This window comes from Pongo pygmaeus, chromosome 2, assembly GCF_028885625.2.
Source record: "Pongo pygmaeus isolate AG05252 chromosome 2, NHGRI_mPonPyg2-v2.0_pri, whole genome shotgun sequence".
In the NCBI taxonomy this organism is placed as follows: Eukaryota; Metazoa; Chordata; class Mammalia; order Primates; family Hominidae; genus Pongo; species Pongo pygmaeus.
Window position 1 is genome coordinate 111,044,008 of NC_085930.1, and position 25,824 is coordinate 111,069,831.

At 38.6% G+C, this 25,824-nt stretch overlaps 2 protein-coding genes across 10 annotated transcripts in view; one reads left to right on the forward strand and one right to left on the reverse strand.

Moving 5' to 3' along the window:
• Nucleotides 1-21,332, reverse strand: part of NKTR (natural killer cell triggering receptor) — a 48,350-nt gene extending 27,018 nt beyond the window's left edge. For 4 of the 8 annotated variants that reach the window (XM_063661250.1, XM_063661248.1, XM_054483354.2 and 1 more), the window contains exons 1-6: nt 21,190-21,332; nt 20,904-20,984; nt 4,029-4,103; nt 2,575-2,682; nt 1,999-2,043; nt 191-278 (exon numbers count right to left, since the gene is read on the reverse strand). In XM_063661250.1, the coding sequence (XP_063517320.1) occupies nt 191-278; nt 1,999-2,043; nt 2,575-2,682; nt 4,029-4,103; nt 20,904-20,961 (374 nt within the window). In that variant the 5' untranslated portion in view covers nt 20,962-20,984; nt 21,190-21,332. The other 4 variants (XM_063661251.1, XM_063661252.1, XM_063661247.1 and 1 more) reach the window with 3 other exon arrangements.
• SEC22C (SEC22 homolog C, vesicle trafficking protein) overlaps nt 20,851-25,824 on the forward strand; it is a 52,961-nt gene continuing 47,987 nt past the window's right edge. The window contains exon 1 of one of the 2 annotated variants that reach the window (XM_054483372.2): nt 20,851-21,008. The gene's annotated coding sequence lies outside the window, so the exon portion shown is untranslated. The remainder of the gene's footprint in view (nt 21,009-25,824) is intronic. The other variant, XM_054483377.2, reaches the window with a different exon arrangement.

Here is a 25,824-nt window from a genome sequence, read left to right on the forward strand (position 1 = left end):
TCCAATTCAGGATATATGCTGAATGCTAAGGCAGTTGTTAGACCTTATAAGTTACTATGATATTAGAAATTAATCATAAAAATAAAGCTGACAGAATTTTAGCATTAAACTTGGTTTAACTATACCATCTTTCTTATGAACAGCGCTTCTCTGTTTAAGAAAAGCTCATCTCTGAATTATGCCTACTCACATGAAAAACTGGGAACCATTGGTATGTTTCCCTCGATTTGCCATTGACAAAAGGAACGCTCTGTCATGTTTGAGAATAAAGTTTTCATCTGTTTGAAGAAAACACAAATTTGTCAGTCTCCAATTATAAGTCACTTTAAAGTAATGTTCAAGTAATAAATAGAAAGCAAAAGATGAAATTCCTCTTCTGGTCAGTACAGATAACTTGACTGAACACTCAGAAAAGAAAAATTTAAGCTAATCAAATAACAAAAGCATAAAAAGGCCAAAAGATACTAATTAAAGCCTTGAGGAAAAGAACATATATTTAATACTTCATACAAACAGCCTTAGAACAGTCACTTTTAGTAGTAACATACTTTGGCTAAATGATATTTAAATTATTAACTTTCAGAGAAAACTAGTAAAATTTTAGAAAAATCTCTAGCTTACTTCCTCCAAATTTCCAATTAGCTTGCCTAATGTGCTATACATGGAAGAAGTTTAATAATCTTTTTAGGTGTTTAATTTTTATACAGTAAATTTATTATTCAACTGAATTGAAGCTAGACTATAAGACAAAAAAATTATGATATACTAAGTTACAGGAACATATCTAAATTAAGTATGTGTATACTCAATTGTATCACAAAATTATCTAAGGAAGAAAGCCCTGTGAGACAAAAATTTAAATAGCAAAATACAATTTTAAGGTACAAAAGTATCTGCCACAGGGAACAACCACAAAATGGCCTACAGCATTAGTTTTAAATTGCTACATAATAGAACCAGCTAAATAGCTGTTTCCTACTCGTTCAAAGGAAAAAAAAAATCTGTGATAAAGATCACTTAGAGTTATTTTAATTCCAGCAGGAATATCCTTGAAAACTAATTTAAATGTCCTTTTAACATTCATACAAACAAATCTTCTTCAGAACAAACAGAAACATAGAAAACTTTAAAAAGTGATTACCTTGGGAACAGGCTTCTGAAAAAGAGTAGTAATCCATTTTCCCCCAAAGGAAATATAAAAGACTATTATAACACTGAAGCTATTATAGCGTTAAAACCTAGTAATATTAGATTTCATTACAAATCTCTGCAACTGACTTTTCTAAGGCTTTTTGGGGCAAGTGCAATAGTTAGATTTATGCAGATGCTACTATTGTAAGAATAAACACAGTCATAGTTCTAATATACAAAAGAAAACATACAAACCTTTGAAAAAGGAAATTTCAACTTTTATTCAAAGAAATTGCTGGTTTAGGGGAAAAAAAATCCCACAACTAGACTCTTTTCTCTGATGTGAAATTAATAACCCATTGGGAAATGAAAAAAGATACAGAAGCATGTATGAAATAATACACAGAATTTTCCAAGTCTTCAAGCAATATAGAAATCCAGCCACAACCTGACCCAGACTGTCCATAAATTTATTAGGAAGGGTGCAAGGGAACAGAATTGGAGTTTGTGTTACTGAGCTTCGTTCTCTTACCTTTTCATTTTGCAAAAGACCACATTCTCTATAAACAAAAGAATATGTTGACAGTTTTAGGCAGGAAGATAGGAGTTTTCATGTATATAGTTGCCTAACCTCCATGCTGAAAGTCATGTTTAACCATAAAGTTAGCCTTAATTAATCTTGTCAATTAAAAATTATATATTACAATATAATTTATCCCCAAATTCATGCAAATACAGTATTTTCATGCAGCATTAGTTTCATGCAAAAAGTGAACTATAAGTAAACCTCTTCTCATTAAAAGTATATGATCAAACTTGCTTTAATATCAGAACTGAAACAAAAGACCGTAAAATATTAAGCCTTACCTTTAAAATATCCACCATAAATTGATTCTCCACCTTTTCCATTACCTGCAAATAATGAGCTACATTAAGCCATAATGAACATTAAAAATATACTAACACATAAATCATTTTTGATAGCTTCAATTTGCTGAAGGAAACCTTGGAATAACTGCTGCAATAATGAAAATTCTCAGAGTCCTCAATTAACTTCATCTTTAAAATATATGTCAAATCCCATTACAATAAATACCATCAAAAAAGTCACCTTCACAACCTACTTATTTCAAACAGTAATAACACCAAAAACATTCTAGAACAAAAGCAATCAGACAGTACTTTGGCATTCATTGTAAAGGAATTCACTAAGTAACTATAATATTAATAAAACAAACTGCATAAAAACAAAATAAAATGTCTTACGTGGTACTTTGCTTTTTCATACATTCTGGATCTATAATATTCACTCATCCAACAAGTATTCACTGACCACATTTTATATCATACTGTAATTGACACAATATTTAGAACTAAAAGTAATAATGAAATACTTTAAAAACTGATAGATGGAGTTATTAGGAACATAACTTTTAGCTCTACCTTCACTGAAGTCCCCACCCTGAATCATAAAGTTTTTAACCACACGATGGAACGTAGAACCTTTATAACATAACTTCTTCCCAGTTGTTTTCCCAAGGCCTTTCTCTCCTGGAAAAAAAAAAAAAAGAAATGAAGTTTAATTATACATACACCCTTCCATGGAAAGAACAAACCAATTAATCCTGTGTCAAATCTTTCCTGTGTGCTAGGCACTGGAAGAGATGTAAGAAATAGATGACATGATAATTTAACATACACACATGCACGCAAACCAAAATAAATAATACAAAGCAGCACGTAAATGTAAAATTGTGTGGTACAGACTCTACATGCTACAGGACATAATATTAGACACACTTATCACTCTAGTCAAAGAATGAGGTCAGGCGCAATGGCTCACGCCTGTAATCCCAACATTTTGGGAGGCCGAGGCAGATCACTTGAGGTCAGGAGTTTGAAACCAGCTTGGCCAACAGGGTGAAATCCTGCCTCTAAAAAAAACAATACAAAAATTAGCCGGGTGTGGTGGCGCAGGCCTGTGGTCCCAGCTACTCAGGAGGCTGAGGCAGGAGAATCACTTGAATCTGGGAGGTGGAGGTTGCAGTGAGCTGAGATCACACTACCACACTCCAGTCTGTTTTTGAGACAGGGTCAGACTCCGTCTCAAAATAAATAAATAAATTAATTAACAAAATCAAGGAGTTAATGCAAAAATTGCATATGTGTATCCAAGTAAGAATTTAAAATTTCAGTGTGTTCTAATTTTTTTTTTTTTTTTTTTTTTTGAGACAAAGTCTGGCTCTTGTACCCCAGGCTGGAGTGCAATGGCGCGATCTTGGCTCACTGCAAGCTCCGCCTCCCGGGTTCAAGTGATTCTCTTGCCTCAGCCTCCAGAGTAGCTAGGATTACAGGCGCCTGCCACGACAGCCTTCACCATGTTGGCGAGGCTGGTCTTGAACTCCTGACCTCAGGTGATTTGCCTGCCTCGGCCTCCCAAAGTGCTGGGATTACAGGCTTGAGCCACCATGCCCGGCCAGTTTGTTCTAATTTTAAAGTAACATTATAGATGTTTCCCTCCCCATTTTTTCTATTTATTTAAAATGTATTGTAAAATTTGGAATACTAAATTTTTTCAAAGTAGTGAAATTCATAAAATTCTACCAAATCAGTTTTGAATGTGTGCTATTATTTTATAAATTAAAATGTATAGAGAACATTCCATTACATAACGTAGATTCTCTCTTTTTCATTTTTGAGATCATTCCTTTCTAATCTCTTCCCCTTAAGACATGCTTCCCTGATTTCATATAAAAGTCAGTATAAGTAACTCTTTTTTTTTTTAATTCACAAAACTAATTTCACAAGTCCATTATTCTTCCAGGAAAATATCTATTCTGTTCAGCAAGGTAAAACTGTAAGCCACAGCTTCTCATTGGAAATAATAATTCACTTACCTGAGCACAAGCAAAGGAAGTTTTTGCATGTTTTTGGACATATGTCTGAGAAGAGCTGAAACATAATGCGACCAACTGAAATAAAATACATAGGAAAAAAATAGTAAGCAAGTTAAATATATCACATTTAAATGGGAGAAACAGGACTAACAAATTAGAAAGTCTATTTTTGTAATTCATTTTAATTTTTTAAAAGATGTAATGGGAAAGCATTTAACTGGGTGATACCTATGGACAAGAACACCATTTTATTTGTTATTGTTAAAATTTACATGCAGCCAAATTGGTTCCAGCCCCAAAATTATAGGATTTTAAGTGTGTTTTAAAGGAACTTTGTATTATTAGATTCCTCATAGTTCCCTATCTGAACTACAAATTTTCTTTAAAAATACTTTCAATAGTTGTTTGATTTATGCTTGGGCCCTTCCAGTGATGAGACTACATCAAAAGACAGTAATTCTGGCCAGTATTGTTAAGAAACATTTCTGTCGCTTTATTTTCAGCTTTCTTCCTTTAAGCAAGAACTGTTAAGAGCCACCTTCCTGAATTACACCAATCACACTTAAAATTCACATTTTAAGCTGGGCATGGTGGCTCACACCTATAATCCCAGCACTTTGGGAGGCTGAGGCAGGGAGGGTTGCCTGAGGTCAGGAGTTTGAGACCACCCTGGGCAACACAGAAGGACCCCTGTCTACAAAAAAATTTAAAAATTAGCTGGGGATGGTGGCACATGCCTGTAGTTATTGGGGAGGCTGACGTAGGAGGTTCACTTGAGCCCAGGATTTCAAGGCTGCAATGAGCTATGATCATGCAGTGAGCTTTGATTGTGCCACTGCACTCTAGCCCAGGTGACAGAGCAAGACTCTTAAAACAATACTTCTCATTCTATTCCCTGAGAGAGCAGAAAGAGAAGAGGTTATGGTTCCCTACAACAAACATGAGATTACAAGGAAAAGTCTGCAACTTCAATTTAACTATGCCAGAGAAAAATGGTTCTCAAACTTTGGTCTCAGGGCTCTTTTAAACTCATTACTGAGCTTTTGTTTATGTGGTTCATATCTATTGCTATATACCATATTAAATGTTAAAACTCAGAAATGTTTAAAACACAAGAATACACAAGCACACGTTCCATTAGCTGTCAGGGCAGTGATATCATCACATATTAATATATAATCTCTGGAAAACCTGACTGTATACTCACAAGAGAATGAGAGCACAAAAGGCAAATCATAATCTATTACTATAAAAATAGTTGTGACTTTATGGACCTGTTGAAAGCATATCAATAAAATAAGAAACGTAGTTCTGATTTGCAATTAATTACTCTTCAGTTCCTTTTCCCTTTATTTTACAAGATCTTTTCCATTATAAACATTTTTATTTATTCAAAAGGACTTACAGAATAAATAAAAATTAACTGTGGACCAAACATAAATCATGTTCAGAACAGACACAAAATGACTCTGTATCACTAAGATTGTATTGCATTCCTGGCCATATCAGTCAGTTCCTGTGAGGAGGAAACAATGATACTGCATTATAGACATCGTTAAGGTAAAGCAGGATGGAAGACCTTCCTGTGTCAACATTCTTAGCCTATAGCTTTAAAAGAGCCAAACTATAAAGCAATTTCAAAACTTTGCAGCTGTTCTTAAAACCTAAGGGAATGAAGAAAAAGACGGAAAGCAAGCAAAAAGGAGGACTCAAGACTTTAAAGCAGGGAGCAAAGTATCTAAAGTCATTTTAGAATTAAAAAAATACCTATAATATGAGTAATAGTAACTATCACTGTATTTACATGGAAACATTCTACCAGTATAATAAATGTATTTTGATCAGTCCTCATAAATCCATGGGAAATGGCTTAGCTGGTGTCAAGTTCAAAATCATCCAGCTTTGCATACCAGAACAGACTTAGATCTTTGCAATCCCTGTAAGATGGCTACTTTTATGGCTACTTTTCAGGATAGAAGACATAATCGAAATAATCAAAACATAGGGCTTTTCTTAGGGCCAAAGTAACTTCAACATCAGGGTGTTTTTTGTTTTGTTTTTTTCAAAAACTTGTAATGCCTCAAAATGAAAGCTGTTCAAAGTTTCAAATGTTTTTAGTTTCTCCTTAACAGATGATTGGAAATTGTGTACCCTCCAGTAGTACAATACACACTTGAAAACAGTTAAAATATGATTACATTCCTATCCAATATTCGGAGAGGGATAGCTAACTAGAATGGTTTAAAAAAAAAAAAAAAAAAAATCTCGGCCAGGCATGGTGGCTCACGCCTGTAATCCCAGCACTTTGGGAGGCCAAGGCAGGCAGATCACCTGAGGTCAGGAGTTCAAGACCAGCCCGGCCAACATGGTGAAACCCCATCTCTACTAAAAATACAAAAATTAGCCAGGTGTGGTGGCAGGCGCCTGTAATCCTAGCTACTCGGGAGGCTGAGGCAAGAGAATCGCTTGAACCTGGGAGGTGGAGATTGCAGTGAGCTGAGATCACATCACTGCACTCCAGCCTGCGCGACACAGCAAGATTCCATCTTAAAAAGAAAAGAAAAAAAAATCTCACCTCTAATATCTTACCCTCTTCTAGCTTGGTGCAAAAAAAAAAAAAAAAAAAACTTGCCCTCCGAACCTCATGGCACAAAGGATAGAGCAGAGGTTTTATCTCCTCTATGGCATTATGTTGTTAAGAGCAAGAGGAAAAATACAACAAAACTGAATTGTTTTCACCTCAATAACAAGGTGCAAGACTAAACCTGGCACACAAGAAAAATAATTTTAAAATCCTGAAAAAAACACATTAACCCAATCAGGTTTGCAAGGCATGACAAAGGCTGAACTATGGATATTCAGACATTAGTTGAGTCTACTTTCTTAAGTTAAAATGCTTGTATATATGCAATTTGAAGGGTTTAAAAACAAAAAGCAAGGTCAAAAAAACAAAACAGCATTATGATTTCTACCTATAAAGAGGTAACCTAGTATTAATTCCCTTCAAATTAAATCCTGAGATTGAACACTACAGGATACAGATCAGCAAATACTAACTTGAACTGAAGCTCATTAGCAAGATTAACAGGTTTTCAAGAAATATTTTTATTGAATTGTATTATTTTATAGAAAACAGGCTACCATGTGATGATACTTCTATTCTGAAACTCAAAATAGACAATATTCTAAAGGTATGGTCTTTAAAAAAAAAAAAGTCAATGTGGTTCACTAGTCTAGTTAGTAAATATTTTCGGTGATGGCAAGCATAAACTATGATGACAAAACATATTGAAGATAAAAAAATTAAGCTGTAGTTACAATAAAGAACAGACTTGGAATGAATTTGCGTAAGTCTCTCTGGCTCCCAAACTGATGAGAAAAATGAGTGTGACAGTAACCCCATCTCTGTAAAGAGTTAAGCACCCCTGCTGATGATGCCTCTTTGGAAACTAACTGCTGCTGACTGAATAAATAAGATCTAAGAAAAACTTGTTACTCAACAAATACTATTTATAATTTAGTGGAATTTAGTAATCTTTTAGAATCAGTCGATACTGGCTGGGCACTGTAATACCAGTGCTTTGGGAGGCAGAGGCTGGAGGATCATTTGAAACCAGGAGTTCAAGAATCAGTCAATACTATTGATAATATTCTTATACATAGTTTTCGTCCACAGAATTAATGTTATGCCAATAGATACACAGCTCTATAATAAGACTAAAATCTACTGTTAGTGTAAACATTAGTATGTTGCTTTTATACATGGCTAAGGACAAAAATGACACAAAGCAGGACTAGTTTCTAAATTTAATCCGAAAATACCAACATGCAGATCCTTAAAAATAAGACAAGCGAACAATATTAAGATTAATCAGGTAATATCAACACATGTTAAGCTTTGGCTACAGACAGGAAAAGTCTATGTCATGGTGTAGATTCTGATTTGGCCACTAGGTGAAAGGAATAAAATCACCAAGTACACAGATGGAATAAAATCAAACATCATCTTTCAACACTGTTCCTTGTTTTCAGAAATAGTTGCGCTGGAATTGCAGATTCAATGGTTTAAAAAGGAGACATGTATTATGTACATAGAAGATATGGTAGTTGGAAAAGTGAGCATCATTAGAAAAATGTTGCAGGGGTTGATAAACTACAGAAGGCAAAGAATAGCCCATAGAACAATTAATTACAAGCAAGGGGTGAGGAAAAGAGCAAAGGTTAAGAACAGATCACACTAGGTAGGCAAAGAGCAAAATCTAGGAAGAAGATTAAGAAACAGGAGCAGCATTTCAATAACATGGGACCATTTACTCAAATATTATTTACTGAGATCTTACCCATATGTCAGGGAATCCAACAGTATTACATACTGTTGTGCCTGAGTTTCAAGAAGAACGTAGTGCCTGAGTTTCAAGAAGCTCACATCTTGGCTAGGAATGACACATGGAAATGCAGCTGCTACACAATATGATGAGCTATCATTAGTATGAACTAAGGGCACTTATATATAACCCAGGTCTGACTGATGTGTGTGACCGCAGAGAGATAGGGACCATGACTGTTTTACTTACCACTATATCCCCAGAGACTTACATAGTGCCTGGTACAGAGTTAGGTGCTCAATAAATATTTAATAATAATAATACTCAAAACAAAATTATTCAAAGACAGATTTACAAAATACTTTCATAAATGAAGGAACACCCAAATATACAGATCAAAATTATTCACTACATACCAGGAAAAAATATGTAAGTGGAGCAATACCAAGATATCAATTAATAAAGCTATTTAGTTTTGGAGATATAAATGGAAAAAAAAGCCTCCTAGTGTCCAGGCAGTAGAATCACATCGCTCATAAAGAAAAAAGAAAGAAGACCAGCTTCAGACACCTTATATTACAAACTGGAGACAACTGAGCACAGTCTACCATTTTTAAGGAATAGGCTGTGAAACAAGAATTCTACACCTAACAAAGGAAATACAATTACATTTTATCCTGAAATATCTATTTGAATACATATCCCTGAGATATAAGTCAAAAAATTAATGAATGAGAACTAGTAGGAAGAGTGGCATTGGGCACTGAATCTATTACATTACAAAATTAAACCTAAATCACTATAATTATGGTTTTAAAATAAAAGGAAATGAGGCCAGATGTTAGAGCTGCCAGTTATGACAATGCAAACAGTGTTAATTATGGTTTTAAATGTTATCAGTATTAGGAAACAAAGTTATGTAATGGCAAAATTTTTTTTATGTACCATCTGAAAATGTTCTTTCTTTTGAATAGGTAATGTTCTCATGACTCAAAAATCAGTGGAAAAAGGTACAGGATGAGAAGCCTTGTTTCCCAACCCTATCAACAGGTACTCACTTTCATTAATTTTCTGTGTATTTTTCCAGTTTTTTTTCATACACAAGCAAATATTGATATATTCTTATTTTTCTTCCTTTAAAAAATGGTAGATTATGCACACTGTACTGCACCTTGCTTTATTTACTAACATATTATGAACTTTTCTCATGCCTGTGATATAAAAATAATGTATGTTATTTTATTTTTTAAGAGACAGGGTCTCCTGCGTCCCCCAGGTTGTAGTGCAGTGGCACAACCTCTGCTCACTGTATCCTCAACCTCCTGGGCTCAAGCAATCCTCCTGCCTCAGCCTCCTGAATAGATGGGAACATAGGGGCATGCCACCATGCTTGGCTAATTTTTCTATTTTTTGTTGAGACAGGGTCTCACTAGTTGCCCAGGGTAAAAATAATTTCAATTGGAGGAAGGCAGTGGAGAATCAATAAAAACCAACAAGAAGGATTTGGACTGGTGAAAGAAAATACATATCCTCATACTTCATAGTGGGAATCAATAGGTAGACTTTTCTGAAGCAGAGAGGAAATAAGAATTTACGCATACATTTTTTTTTTTTTTTTGAGACACAGTCTCACTCTGTCACCCAGGCTGGAGTGCGGTGGCTCGATCTTGGCTTACTGCAATCTCCGCCTCCTGGGTTCAAGCAATTCTCCTGCCTCAGCCTCCCGAGTAGCTGGGATTATAGGCACCTACCACTACGCCCAGCTAATTTTTTGTATTTTTAGTAGAGATGGGGTTTCACCATGTTGGCCAGGCTTGTCTTGAACTCCTAACCTTGTGATTCGCCCACCTTGACCTCCCAAAGTGCTGGGATTACAGGCCACCGTGCCCAGCCAAGGGTTTAAGCATACTTAAACAGGTATTCACTGGTAGAACTAACAGTATTTTACATTTTTCAAGCTTCTTTGGTGGGAGGGGCAGCAACCTAGTAAAAGATATATAACAAAGGAAATAGCCAAAAAAAAACATAAAATATAAGGCCGAAACAACTTACTTATTTAGCCACATGAAGCTTTTTCCATGACATGTTCATAAATACCCAGCTAAAGGTTTCCTGCAGATAGTACAAGCAAAAACTCAAAAGAGAACATATTTACTGGCTCATGTAGTTATGACGAGGATATTAGTGCAGATCAGAGAATCAAAGAGCCAGGATGTCAGGAAATGAGACCAGATGTTAGACCTGCCAGGTCTGACAATGCAAAAAGTGTTAAATACCACTTATTTATCCTGATCTCTGCATATAGTCATAAATATTTTCATTAATGAATAAAACTAAAGATAAATTAATCACTTAACTCAGGAAGATAAAAGGAAGAATACCAAATTTAGAAAAAAGAACTATAAGATAGTATACAGAATAAAAAACAGGCCCAATAAAGAAACTAAAATGCTGCTGACTATCCAAGAGTGCTGCTATTAATTCTTTAGATGAATTACTTCTGATCTTCAAGTAACATTAAAGTGTAACGCCATATCAACTGTTCTAGAGCACAGCAAAAGATGAAAAGCTTAATTTTTTTGCAACAAAATAAAATTGAAACCAAAGCCTGGGAGAGATGATATAAAACAAATTTAAAACCCCATATGCCAATCTCATTTTAAAAGAGACCCTATTCAATATTAGGAAATCTACTAATATAGTTTATTGAAGTGAAGGAAAAATCCTATAAAAATCCCATGATACGAAAAAAAAAAAAAAAAATCCCATGATAGAAACCAAAAGTGCACGGTGAAATTCAACATTCATATCTACTACAGAAACAACAAAATAAATTTTAAAAAAGAAAAATATAAATTAGAAAAAAAGAAATTCAACATTCATTTCTTTATATAACACACATATTCTCAGATATCTTTCAAATCAACAATCAGCATTATGTTTAATGGTGAAACACTCCTATACCATTAATTCCACTGAAGCAGGAAACAAGTCAAAAGTAGTTGTTAGCATCACTACTGCTTAATGCTGTTTCAGAAATTCTAGTCAATGTAGGCTAGGCGTGGCGGCTCACGCCTATAATCCCAGCACTTTGGGAGGCTGAGGGGGGCGGATCACCTGAGGTCGGGAGTTCGAGACCAGCCTGACCAACATGGAGAAACCCCGTCTGTACTAAAAATACAAAATTAGCGGGTGTGGTGGCTCACTCCTGTAATCCCAGCTACTCGGGAGGCTGAGGCAGGAGAACCACTTGAACACGGGAGGCAGAGGTTGTGGTGAGCCGAGATTGCACCATTTTGCACTCCAGCCTGGGCAACAAGAGCGAAACTCTGTCTCAAAAAAAAAAAAAAAAAAAAAGGAAATTCTAGTCAATGTAAGTAGACAAGAGGACAATATGAGAGATTTACAAGTAAAAAAGAGCATATTTATCATCATTTGAAACATTAGCTATACACCTAGAAAGCCCAAAAGAACCAACTAAAATACCAACCGATACTGAAGTTGTTGATATTTATATTATGACAAACAAGAACTAGTAGAAAAAAATACAGTAAATATCACATTCTCAAAAGCAACAAGAAACATTCTAACTACATAAGAGTATAGGATCTATAAAAACAAAACTCCAACTTTGAGAGGCATAATGCCAACATGAATAAAGGGAGAGATACCTTGTTCTTGGATGAGACTCAAAATTGCAAATGTGCCCAATATTCCCTAGAGTAACCTATAATAACTTAATTGCAACCTTCAAAAATATCAGTGAGATTTCTGAGGGAACTTGACAAAATGATCCTGAAGGTTGTCTGAAAGAATAAATGTGCAATTCCCCTCCTTGAACTTTTGTTTTGAAATTTTCAAATCTACAAAGATGTTTTGCCATATTTATCCCTCTCTACACACACAATCTTCTGGAACAATCTGAAAGTTAAAGACATCGTGACACTTCACCCCTAATTATTAATATTTCAGCTTATATTCCTAAAGAATAAAGATATTCTGCTACTTAAATCCAAAACCATTACTACATCAAAGAAATTTAATAGTGATTATCTTCTACTCCATAGCTGTGACATAACATGAAACATTACATTTGACCTCTGTCCCCAGTTTCTAGCACAGTGCTCCTAAAACTTGTAATTTTCTAAGTGATAGGACTGACAGGAGCATCTTTTGTTCTATTTGATCTTTCTTCTTCTTTTTTTTTTTGATATAAGAGTCTTGCTCTATTGCCCAGGCAGGAGTGCAGTGGCGTGATCTCAGCTCACTGCAACCTCCACCTCCCACATTCAAGCAATTCTCCTGCCTTAGCCTCCTGAGTAGCTGTGATTATAGCTGCTCCCCACCATGCCTGGCTAATTTTTCTACTTCTTTTTACTGGTCAGGGTTTCACCATGTTGGCCATGCTTGTCTGGAACTCCTGACCTCAAGTGATCCACCTGCCTCAGCCTCCCAAAGTGCTGGGACTACAGGCATGAGCCACCACACCCAGCCTACTATTTGATATTTCTCTCAGATTCTTGACAGGGAACACTTAAATCCCTTAGCATTCGCATCCAAAGAAGAGACTCTTGGCAGACCCCCAGATAGCTTCAGGATAGGGCTGGTTGCCAGAAAAACCATGCCTTGGTTAGAGGTCTAGAACTTTTAGCCTCACTTTCCAACCTTCAGAGAGAGAAGAGGAGCTGGAGATTCAGTTAATAACTGATCACACATATGCAATCATACATGATGAAATAATTGATCATACATACATATATTTTTAGCCACAAAACCCGCTAAATGGCAGGATTTAGAGAGAGCTTCCAGACTGGTGAACACAATGAGGGAGGGTGGCATGTCCAGAAGGCCCATGCATCTCCCCACCCTCTGCACCTACAATACCTTGCCCTAGGCATCTCTTCCGTTTGGTTGTTCCTGAGTTATATCCTTTATAATAAACCAGTAATAGTAAGCAAACTGGCTTCCTAAGTTCTGTGAGCTGCTCTAGCAAATTACTGAAGCTGAGCAGGGGGTTGTAGGGATCCCTAATTTACAGCTGGTTGGTCAGAAGTAAGAGTGACTCAGAAGCCAGGCACAGTGGCTCACGGAGGCCGAGGTGGGTGGATTACCTGAGGTCAGGAGTTTAGGACCAGCCTGACCAACATGGTGAAACCCTGTATCTAATAAAAAATACAAAAAGTAGCCGGGTGTGGTGGCGGGCGCCTGTAATCCCAGCTACTTGGGAGGCCGAGGCACGAGAATCTCTTGAACCCGGGAGGTGGAGGTTGCAGTGAGCCAAGATCGCGCCATTGCACTCCAGCCTGGGTGACAAGAAGGAAACTCAAAAGAAAAAAAAAAAAAAAAAAAAGTGACTCAGGACTCAGGACTTGCGATTGGCATGCCCGCAGTGGGAGCAGTCTTGTGGAACTGATTTCTCTTAACTTGTGGAATATGACACTAACTCCAGGTAGATAGTGTCCAGAATCAAATTGAATTGTTGGACACTTAGTTGGCTTTGAAGAATCTGTTACTGTGGGGAAAAACTCCTCATAATAGTCCATATTCAAATTTACCCAACTACCCCTACAATGCTCTTTACATGTTTTTTCCCCTTTTCATTCTTTTTAATGGCTGAATGGGAATTCTGTTGTTTGGCTATATCAAATTTTACTCAACCAATCCTCAACTGATTAGCATTTGAGTTCCTTCTAGTTTACTGACAAATATACATCTATACATCTATTTTTTAAAATCCAGGAATCTCATTCAAGCATTATATACCCATTTGGTTTTCATTTGTTGGCCTCTTTTAATCTAAAACAGTCTCCATCTCCATCTTTTTTTTTTTGCACCCCATTAGAAAGCATGTCAGTCTGACCCGTTAAAGTACCTTTATAACTGAGATATTAGCCACATGTTATTTGTAACGAAATTTTCCTCCATTTTAAATTAATAATCTGTTGGATACTTTGTACACAGCACAACTTTTCACCTACGGTTTGGCCACTGATGACTACTTTCTGAACCAGTTATTACCCTGGGGGTTGCAAAATGATGATTCTTCTGATTCCATCAATTCTTCTCTATCTATCAAACTTGAATCTTTCTGTTAAGAGCTGCAGGCACCCACCCCACGTCAAGAGTAACACAGTATCGACACAAAAAGAGCCTGGATCCCTCACATGGACAGCCCTGATCTGCTGACTCTGAGTGCTGTGTGACAGAAAAGCAAAACTTTTATATTGTTTTAAGTACTGTTATTTAACCTTTATGTTAGAACCAATCTTATCATTTAGCCTAACTAATACAAGATATCTTCATATGAGGGTAAACTACAGTCACTAAGTGATTACATATCAGAAGGCTGAGGTGGGAGGATCATTTAAGACCAGGAGTTTGAGGCTACACCACACTATGATCATGCCTGTGAATAGCCACAGTGCTCCAGCATGAGCAACACAGTGATACCCTGTCTCTAAAGAAAAAGCAAAAGGAAATTTTTTTTTTTTAGGGATAGTGTCTCACTATGTTGCCCAGGCTGGTAGGTTTCTAACTCCTATGCTCAAGCAATCCTCCTGCCTTGGCCTCCCAAAGTGCTGGGATTACAAGCATGAGCCACTGTGCCTGGCCAAGAAAAAAATAAAAATTTAAAATAAAAGTAAAAACAAAATATTAAAAAATGTTAAAAAGTGATTACATAAAGATTAATTGGTGTTTAATAAAATAAACATTGCTGAATTAAGAATCAGGCTTCAACTCTTTGTACAAGTAGACATACATAGTTAAGGAGTGAAAGCAGGAATTCAGGATTTCACTCTACAGCACTGTCTCTTGGACTTTAAGACACAGTCTCTGGGAACAAAAGGGACCAAAATCAAAGGTCTACCTGCATAATACCTAAATATGAAAGCCCCTTAACTTGACTTAGTGTCCATACTCCTGCACATGCAATACTTAAAGCAACTTAAAAAAAAAAATCAGATACTGTGCTATATATACTTAACAAATACAGACTGCTCTACAAGAACAGTGATAGAATTTTAAGAAACATTGCATTATCGAAAATCACATATAAAAATAACTGTTTCCATATAAAAATGGGAACTCGGGGGGAAAAGGGAGTTTCCAGTTGTATTTTTTTCTTTAGGAGTATCAATAATAAATTTTAGCTATAAGAGGACGTTATAAAATCTAAACATCATTGAGGAAACCCTACAACTGACCAAACCTCATTTCTGCCTCCATTCCCAGCACTGTCATTAGCATAGTGGCCTTCAAATCAGTTAGGACAAACAAGAATGACTCAGAGCAGCAGTGCTATCCAACTGCTCTTCTCTCCCACGCCACTCTTCCCCACCTGCTTATCCGATTGTTATACCAAACAGTAGTGTGCCTAATTAAAATTGTGCTCCTTAATCCACCCTATCAGAGTAAGCTCATGTTACAAAAACATAATCTATAAGATGGCATTATTTAATTACTCTTCTCAATAATCTTATTATATAAGCACTATTAAACTGGAGTCCTATTATTAGGTTAATAATATAACTAATAGGTTAATGAGCATATACAGTGCAAGTCATTTAAATTTCATGCCATTGCATCTAGTCACTCTACTCATGAGCTTATGACCCAGGGTGACCTTGAGAGGGGAGATGCATTTCTCCTATTCCCTCAGAACAAACCAGATCCCATATACCTCTCTCGAAGTATGAGCTATTTTGAATGTGAGTCTAAAGTTTAGTTTAATTTTGAATATAAGCAAATTTTCCTATCCTGTTAGCTTTGGAACCAAATTAAGAACAAAACTGTATAGTAGTTCCATTTCACAAAGAGGTTGTTAAACGGCTTGACCAAGGACACAAGTAGTACTCAAACATTTGCCTGAATCCTTTGTCACCTCTTAAGACTAATTTCTTGATATCACTTCCAAATACTTTACAATGTTTGCTAAGAACACATTTTCAAGTCTGTTTTTATGAATCTTAAGCAGTAAAGCAAATCTAAACATAACAATAATTATATTAAATGTATATAGTTAAATATACTGACTAAAAAACATTGTCAGAGTGGGACAAGACCCATCTATTTGCTATCTACAAGAAATTTACTTTAAATATTATATAGAAAAGTTAAAAATAAAAGGATTGGCCGGGCGCGGTGGCTCACGCCTGTAATCCCAGCACTTTGGGAGGCTGAGGTGGGCGGATCACGAGGTCAGGAGATCGAGACCATCCTGGCTAACACGGTGAAACCCCGTCTCTACTAAAAATACAAAAAATTAGCCGGGTGTGGTGGCAGGTACCTGTAATCCCAGCTACTCGGGAGGCTGAGGCAGGAGAATGGCGTGAACCCGGGAGGCGGAGCTTGCAGTGAGCCAGGATTGTGCCACTGCACTCCAGCCTGGGTGACAGAGCGAGACTCCATCTCAAAAAAAAAAAAAAAAAAAAAAAAAAAAAAATAAAAGGATTGAAAATGATATACCATGTAAATACTAACAAAATGGAAGTAACTATATTCATATCTGAGGCAAAGGAAACTTCAGAGCCAGGAAAGTTACTAGGAATTAAGGTGTCACTACATAATAATAAAAGAGTTCACTAAGAAGACAACAATCCAAAATATGTATGCACCCACCTAAGAGCCTCAAAATAAATGAAGCAAAAACTAAGAGAACTTAAAAGAGAAATACGGCCGGGCACGGTGGCTCATGCCTGTAATCCCAGCACTTCGGGAGGCCAAGGCAGGTGGATTGCTTGGGCCCAGGAGTTCAAGACCAGCCTGGGCATCATGAAGAAACCCTGTTTCTACTAAAAATACAAAAAATTAGCCAGGCATGGTAGCTCACACCCGTAGTCCCAGCTACTGGGGAGGCAAAGGCATGAGAATCACTTGAACCAGGAAGGCAGAGGGTGTGGTGAGCCAAGATCATGCCACTGCACTCCAGCATTCCAGCCTGGGAAACAGAGCAAGACTCAGTCTCAAAAATAAAGAAGAGAAATAGATAAATCCACAATTACAGTTCTTATAGTTGCTGACTTCAATACTCTTCTCTTGGTAATCAGTAAACAAGTAGAAAATCAGCAAAGATACAAAAGAATTGACCAACACTAATAGCCAACTGGATTTGATATTTATAGAACACACTACACAAAAACCGCAGAATGTACATTCAAGTGCACAAAGAACTGAAATCATGTGTGTTCTCTAGCCATAATGGAATTAAATTAGAAGTCATTTGAGACTCTGTCTCAAAAAAAAAAGGTATCAAATCAACAAACTATGCTTCAACATTAAGAAACTAGAAAAAGAACAAAATAAAAACTGAAGCAAGCATTAGAAAGAAAGAAAACAATGAAATTGAAAACAAAAATAGAAACAAAATTCAATCAGATCAAAATCTGGTTCTTTGAAAATGTATAATGAATAAACCTCTCGTCAGACTGACAAAGGAAAAAGACAAAAGGAAAAATTATCAATATCAGGAATGAAAACATCACTACAGACCTCACAGATATTAAAAGAGGCTGTGGCAAACAACTCTAAGCACATAAACTTGACAACTTAGATAAAATGCACCAATTTCTTTAATAAAAACCACAGGCTAGGCGCCGTGGCTCACACCTGTAATTCTAGCACTTTGGGAGGCCAAGGTGGGCGGATCACTTGAGGTGAGGAGTTCAGACCAGCCTGGCCAACATGGTGAAACCCTGTCTCTAATAAAAATACAAAAATTAGCCGGGGGTGGTGGCACATGCCTGTAATCCCAGCTATTGGGGAGGCTGAGGCAGGAGAATCGCTTGAACCTGGGAGGCGGAGGTTGCACTGAGCCGAGCTGGCGCCATTGCACTCCAGCCTGGGTGAAAAAGTGAGACTTCGTCTCAAAAAAAAAAAAAGTTGTGTAAAATCCACTATTTAGCTAATATACTCAAAAAGTGCTAGTATTTTACAAGACTGAACCATATGAAATTGCCAATTATCAAATGATTGAACCTAGAACAATGTAAGCATTGCATTTCCTTGTTTTATATGATTCAGTGTTCTCAAGAGTGCTAATCACATCTACACATCTATCACAATGAATTGCCTTGGATGTTGAGGATGGAGGTTCACTGAACATTTGTCAAACGTATTCTGGAGATTTTTCACAACACAGGTTATGTGCAAATCTAGGATCTCAACATTTACTAGGAAAGGAGTACTTAACTACAGAAATTTTTACTTGTATTTTTTCTTGTTTTTTTTTTTTTTTTTTTTTTTTTAATTTAGAAACAAGATCTTGCTCTGTTGACCAAGCTGGAGTGCAGTGGTGCAATCATAGCTTATGGCAGCCTTAAACTCCTGAGCTCAAGCCATCCTCCCACCTCACCCTTCCAAGTACGGGTGAGCACCACCATGCCTAGCTAATTAAAAAAAATTTTTTTTTGTAGAGACAGGGTCTTGCTATATTGCCCAGGCTGGTCTCAAACTCCTGGCTTCAAGTAGTCCTTCTGCCTGGGCCTCCCTAAGTACTGGGATTACTGGTATGAGCCACCATGCTTGGTCATACATCTACTCTTCAGCAATCTACTATTTTTCTTTTGTTGTTTTTTTTTTTTTTTTTGGAGACAGGGTCTCACTCCGTCACCCAGGCTGACATGCAGTGGTATAATCTCTACTCACTGCAACCTCTGCTTCCCAGGCTCAAGCAATCCTTCAGCCTCAGCCTCCCAAATAGCTGGGACTACAGGCAAAAACTAAGAGAGACACCATGCCCAGCTAATTTTTGTATTTTTTTGTAGAGATGGGGTTTCACCATGTTGGCCAGGCTGGTCTCGAACTCCTGATCTCAAAATGATCCATCCGCGTCTGCCTCCCAAAGTGCTGGGATTATAGGCGTGAGCTATTTTAATTCTTAATAAAAAATAACCGTGTTACCTGAAGCATGGATTCACTACAGAATAAAGATTAAGGTCCATCAAGGCTTTCTAGTAACACTTATTTAAAAAAAAAAAAAAGATCAATCAAGGCTAAAAACATTAAAGAGAGAGAGAGAAGGCAACCAAATTTCTAGGATTATCTCATCCCTTTGCTCAAAACCCTTTAATATCTTCCTACCTCACTGAGTCAGTCCTACAGGCCATTTCCTACTATTCTCTTCCCTGTTCTACTCCAGCCACACTGGGCACCTTGCTGTCCCTCAAACATGCAAGTACAGTCCTCCATTGTTTAATAACCAGGACGGATTCTGAGAAATGTGTAATTAGGCAATTTCGTCATTGTGTGAACATCATGGAATGTACTTAAACACACCTAGATGGTACGGCCTACTACACACCTATGCTATATGGTCTATTTGCTCCTAGGCTACAAACCTGTACAGGATGTTACTCCACTGAATACCGTAGGCAACTTTAACACAATGAAGTATTTGTCTATCTAAACACAGCTAAACATTAAAAAGTTACCAAAAAAAGGTGTTATATATAAGACCGTTGTTAGAGATAGAAATGTTATTTGGCGCCTGACTGTACACTACTCCTCACCTCAGGGCTGTGCTGTTTCCCTCTACTACCAATGCTCTTCTTAAATACGGCTCACTTCATGTCCTTCTGATACCTGCTTAAATGTCATCTTCTCAAAATGGCCTTGTCTGACCAACTTATTAAAATAGTATCCCACCTACAAGTCACTGTTATTTTTTTCCTAGTTGTCCGTCTTCCCCCCAATAGAATATAAACTATAAAAGGAAGAGGCCTTTGTTTTACGCGCTGCTCTATCTCCAGACCCTAGAACAGTAGCAGGCTCTCATGAGAATATGCAGAACAAGATGTTGCACAAAGACAACATATATATACATATGCCTACAATTAAAACTTTTGTCACGGATAACAAAAAAAGCTAAGAAAACACTTTGAAACCCTGCACGCTCTGCTACTTAGAATGAAATAACTATGCTTTAGAAGGAAATGTTTCATTAAAAAAAAAAATACACTAACAAATGTCTAGATTCCCTAAAGACAAACATGAATGCTAAGTGCATGCATGCTGCAATTCTGCTGGTACAAAATGCTCTGGTTTATCACAAAAGACGTTCACTAAGCCATTTTCCCAGGAACCACGAAATTCTAGCTAAAGATTCTTAAGGAAAAATAGAGGCAACGTTAACATATTAGTGACAAATCGTGATTAGGAAACACACAATATTTCCTACTAGTTGAAACTTCATAGCACCGAGCAAGATAACCGGAAATCGGATCGGGAGTGTCTGCCTCACGGAGACACTGGGAGAGAAAAAGTCCTCAAAGAACTGCACCTCCTTTTCTTGGCGCCAGGCTGGCTACGAGGACTCAGTCCGGAGATGCAGCGGGGTGTGTGGGGTTTGGCAGGAAGAGGCCCGGACTGCGAGTTAGGGGTGTGCCCAGGCCACCTTCCTCTTCCACTGATATTCTCTCAAAAGAAAACGGAAAGTTGCCTGCGCCTCCTACCCGCTCCCAAAAAGGCCGGGGGGAGGGTTGCTGAGGGTAGACCCCTCCCCTTCGCCAAAGCAGGCCTCGGCCCCAGCAGCGCTCCCCAGTTTCCAGCTCACCCGGCTCCCGGTTGATCTCGATGTCGAAGTGGCACTGCGGCCGGTCCTGCGCCCCCATCGCGACCGAGGCGGCGGCAAGAGCTGGGAGAGAGGGGGAGGAAAGCGGTCAGGGCAGGGGCGAGGGCAGGGGCGGGGGCGGGGGCGAGGGCGGGGCTGAGACGAAGTCCGCGCCACGGTGCCTCACGCCGGCCCGTCGCGACAGCGCAGGAGGCCAAGACGAGGCCCCCTCCCGCCCCGGGCCTCGCGGCTCCCACGCAGCGCGCATGCATGCGGGCGAGCTCTTCACCTGGCTGGCCTCCAGCCTGAGCGGGTCCCCGTGAGCAGAGGAGAAAGCACTGCTACTGCAGCCAAACCCCAACGCCGCTAACCGAACGCCGTCTCCTCCCCTGGGCCCGGCCTCCCAGTGCCACGCTAAACCCCGCGAGAGTCGAGACAAATACCGCGAGAGTACAGTCTAGATGGGTGTGGTCAACCGAAGGTGGCGGCAGTGGGGGCGTACGCACGGGGGCGTGTCTGGGGAGCTCGCGAGGAGCTTCCACCCAGCCCTCCTATACCTGCGCGCTCCCTGTTTGCCCGCCCTTTGAAGTCAGTCGCCCAATCTGAAAGCCGTGGATGCGCCTGCGCCCTCCATCTCGTCCGGTGTGGCTGTGAGCGTCGCTCATTTTCCGATACCGCGAGACTTCCCTGTTGCCGAGCGCTGTGAAGGAACTGAGTGAATTGAGGCTTTGAATTTTCGTTAGCCAAGACGTGTTTCTCTGTGTTCTTTTTGGCCGGGGGTGGTTATGTCCGTGTCCTACTGTTAGGTCTTTTAGGCTGAGGAATGCGTTCTTTCCCGCTTTGGCACCAGCGTCACTGGCACCGTTTCTGTCCTGTGCTTACTGGCCATTCTGCATCTTTTGTGAAGTTTCAGTTCCAGTCTTCTGCCCGTTTTTAAATCTGGTCCTTCGTGTTTAACAGTTCTGGATACAAATGTTTTGTTAGATATATGTATGCTCTGAATGAAAACCTTTTGTTACATAAATGATTGCGAAGTCTTTCTCCCAATCTGGGCCTGTCGTTTCATTGTTTTGACCGTGTTTTTGGCAAGGAAGATTTTAATTCTGATTAAGTCAATTGGACAGTTTTATATTTTATGGTTTGTGCTTTTTCTGTGCTAGGAAGTCTCTGCCTACCTCAAGTTCGTGAAGATATTCTGTGTTCTCATATATGTTTTACATAGTCTTTAACGTGTAAGTCTATGATCTAATAGCATTAATTTTTGCTTATGTTGTCAAGTAATTGTCAACATTTTCCTATCGGGATATACAGTCGTTCCATTACCATTTGTTGAAAAGACTCTTATACATTGAATTACCTTCGCCTTGTGACCATATATGTGTGGGTCTGTTTCTGGATTTTTGTTCCAATGATCTGTGTCTGAGTACCACACTTTTTTAAGTTTTTTTTTTAAACTATAAAATATACATTACATGGGCCGGGCGCGGTGGCTCATGCCTGTAATCCCAGCACTTTGGGAGGCCAAGGCAGGCGGATCACGAGGTCAGGAGATCGAGACCATCCTGGCTAACACGGTGAAACCCTGTCTCTACTAAAAATACAAAAAATTAGCCGGGCGTGGTGGCGGGCGCCTGTAGTCTCAGCTACTCGGGAGGCTGAGGCAGGAGAATGGCGCGAACCCGGGAGGCAGAGCTTGCAGTAAGCCGAGATCGGTCCACTGCTTTCCAGCCTGGGCGACAGAGTAAGACTCCGTCTCAAAAAAAAAAATTATATATATATGTATATATATGTATATATATGTGTATATATGTATATATATGTGTATATATGTGTATATATGTATATATATGTGTATATATGTATATATGTGTATATATGTACATATATGTGTATATATGTACATATATGTGTATATATGTGTATATATATGTGTGTATATATGTGTGTATATATATATACATTACATGAAAGTTGCCATTTTAACCATTTTTAAGTGTACAGTTCACTGGCATTAACTGTATTTCACACGGTTGTACAACCCTCAGTACCTACCATCCGTCCACAGAACATTTTCCATCTTGCAAAACTGAAACTCTGTATTATTGAACAGTAACTCCCCATTTCCCTCTTTTCCCAAGTTCCTGGCAGCCACCCTTCTACTTTCTCTCTGTAAATTTGTCTACTCTAGTATTTGTCTACTCATATGTGAGTAAAATCATACAATATTTGTTCTTTTAGGTTAGGTGCGGTGGCTCACACCTGTAATCCCTGCACTCTGGGAGGCGGAGGCGGGTGAATCACATGAGGTCAGGAGTTCGAGACCAGCCTGGCCAGCATGATGAAACGCCGTCTCTACTAAATACAAAAAATTAGCAGGGCGTGGTGGCAGGCACTTGTAATCCCAGCTACTCAGGAGGCTGAGGCAGGAGAATCGCTTGAACCCGGGAAGCAGAGATTGCAGTCAGCCGAGATTGTGCCACTGCACTCCAGCCTGGGCGACAGTGCGAGACTCTGTCTCAAAAAAAAAAAAAAAAAAAAAATTTGTTCTTTTGTAACTGGGTGATTTCACTTAGCATGTCTTCCATTTCATCCATGTTGTAGCATGTCAGAATTTCCTTTTTTGAGGCTGAATAATGTTTCATTGTATGTGTATATCATATTTTGTCTATCTATTCATATGTCAGTAGATATTTAGATTGCTTTTACCTTTTGGCTGTTGTAAATAGTACTGTTTTGAACGTGGGTGTACAAATACCTCTTTGAAACCTGCTTTCAATTATTTTGGATATATGCCCAGAAATGGAATCACTGGATCATAAGCTAATTCCATTTAAGATTTTTCCAGGAATTACCATACTGTTTTCCATAGCTGCACTATTTTACATTTCCATCAGCAATGCACAAAGGTTCCAGTTTTTCCACATCGTCACCAACACTTGTTATTTTTTGGTTTTCTTTATTGCCATCCTAATGGCTGTGAAGTGGCACACTGTTTTAATTGATGTAGTTTTACAGTAAATTTGGAAATTGGGCTCACTTAGATTGGGTGTCCAATCTTTTGGTTTACCTGGGCCACACTGGAAGAATAATTGTCTTCAGCCATACATAAAATATACTAACACTAACAACAGCCAATGAGCTTAAAATTGCAACAAAATCTCATATTTCTTGAAACTTTATGAATTTGTGTTGGGCTGCACCCAAAGTCGTCCTGGGCCACATGTGGCCTATGGGTGGCGGGTTGGACAAGCTTGACTTAGATCATTTCCGACCTGTTTCTGCACCTATGTCACCTTTTTTTTTTTTTTTTTGAGACAAAGTCTCGCTCCGTCGCCTAGGTTGGAGTGCAGTGGTACGATCTTGGCTCACTGCAACCTCTGCCTCCTGAGATCAAGCAATTCCTCTGCCTCAGCCTCCAGAGTAGCTGAGACTACAGGCACACGCCACCACACCTGGCTAATTTTTTTGTATTTTTAGTACAGACAGGGTTTCACCATGTTGGCCAGGCTGGTCTCTATCTCCTGACCTTGTGATCTGCCCACGCTGGCCTCCCAAAGTGCTGGGATTACAGGCGTGAGTCACCGCACCCAGCTGTCCATGTCACCTTTTTAAAGTGCAGTCAAACCTTTGGTACTTCCACACCATCACAGAAGTGCTGTCCTTTGTTAGAGCTTGCCCATTCTACCTCCCAGAGAGTCCAGTGTGTCTATTAGAGGAGCAGACTGTAGGCTGAATTGAGAAGCTAGCGGTCTTGGGTCTGATTTTGCTGACAGTTACAGACTTGAACAGTATGAAATGTACATGCCTTTCTGGAGATGAAATAGTTTGATAAAGCTAACTTTCATACATGGATTCATGAAAGGAAAGGATGGAGACCATTGCCCAGCTTTGTAATTACTGTGTTTTGGACATCAGGCTTCAATGTAAATAGGTTTTAGAGCTCAGGAATGAAATATTTAATTTGGGATGTACTTAAAGTAACTTTAAACCTGGAATTCATTCTTATTTTGACATTCCAGCAATTCTCTTCTTTCTGCCACTGGTTATGTGACCTGAGACAAATCACTTTGATCTCTCTGAAGTTTACTTTCTTCATCTGTAAAATAAATGAGATAAAATATCTCCTTTCTAAGGTCCTGCCTCTCTCAAAGATTATTTTATTGTCTTGTGATTTGAAATTATATTTTAGATGATTTGAAGATAAAGTATGCAATTTGGTCTGTGATTAAGGTGAAGAAACTCCTGGGACAAGGCAGGCCTAGGGCTAGTGTCTACCAAAATGACTGACACCTCCTCCATCTCTTCCAAGAGTAGTAGAAAGTTGGTATCCAAAGAGTTTACAAACTCAGGCTTAATTTGTCCATGATTTATCATGAAGGAGAACCACTGGTAGTACGAATTTTCAGGTAATGATTCTGGGGTTCAGCCTTTTAGAGTGTGATTACGCCAGCAATTAGAACTTCAGGGGATAGGACTCTGGAAAACAATCAGGAATGCTAGTGGGGAAACAGACAAAATAATTTTCTAGAAAACAGAAATGATCGGCTGGGCGCGGTGGCTTATGCCTGTAATCCCAGCACTCTGGGAGGCCGAGGCAGGCGGATCACCTGAGGTCGTGAGTACGAGACCAGCCTGACCAACATGGAGAAACCCCGTCTCTACTAAAAATACAAAAATTAGCCAGGCATGGTGGCGCGTGCCTGTAATCCCAGCTGCTTGGGAGGCTGAGGCAGGAGAATCACTTGAACCTGGGAGGTAGAGGTTGCAGTGAGCTGAAATTGCATCACTGCACTCCGACAGAGCGAGATTCCGTCTCAAAAAAAACCAAAAACAAAACAAAACAAAAAACCAAAAAAAAGAAAAAGAAAAAAGAAAGAGCCAGAGCCCTCAGATAACACATTAGTGCTAACGTAGATTAACATGT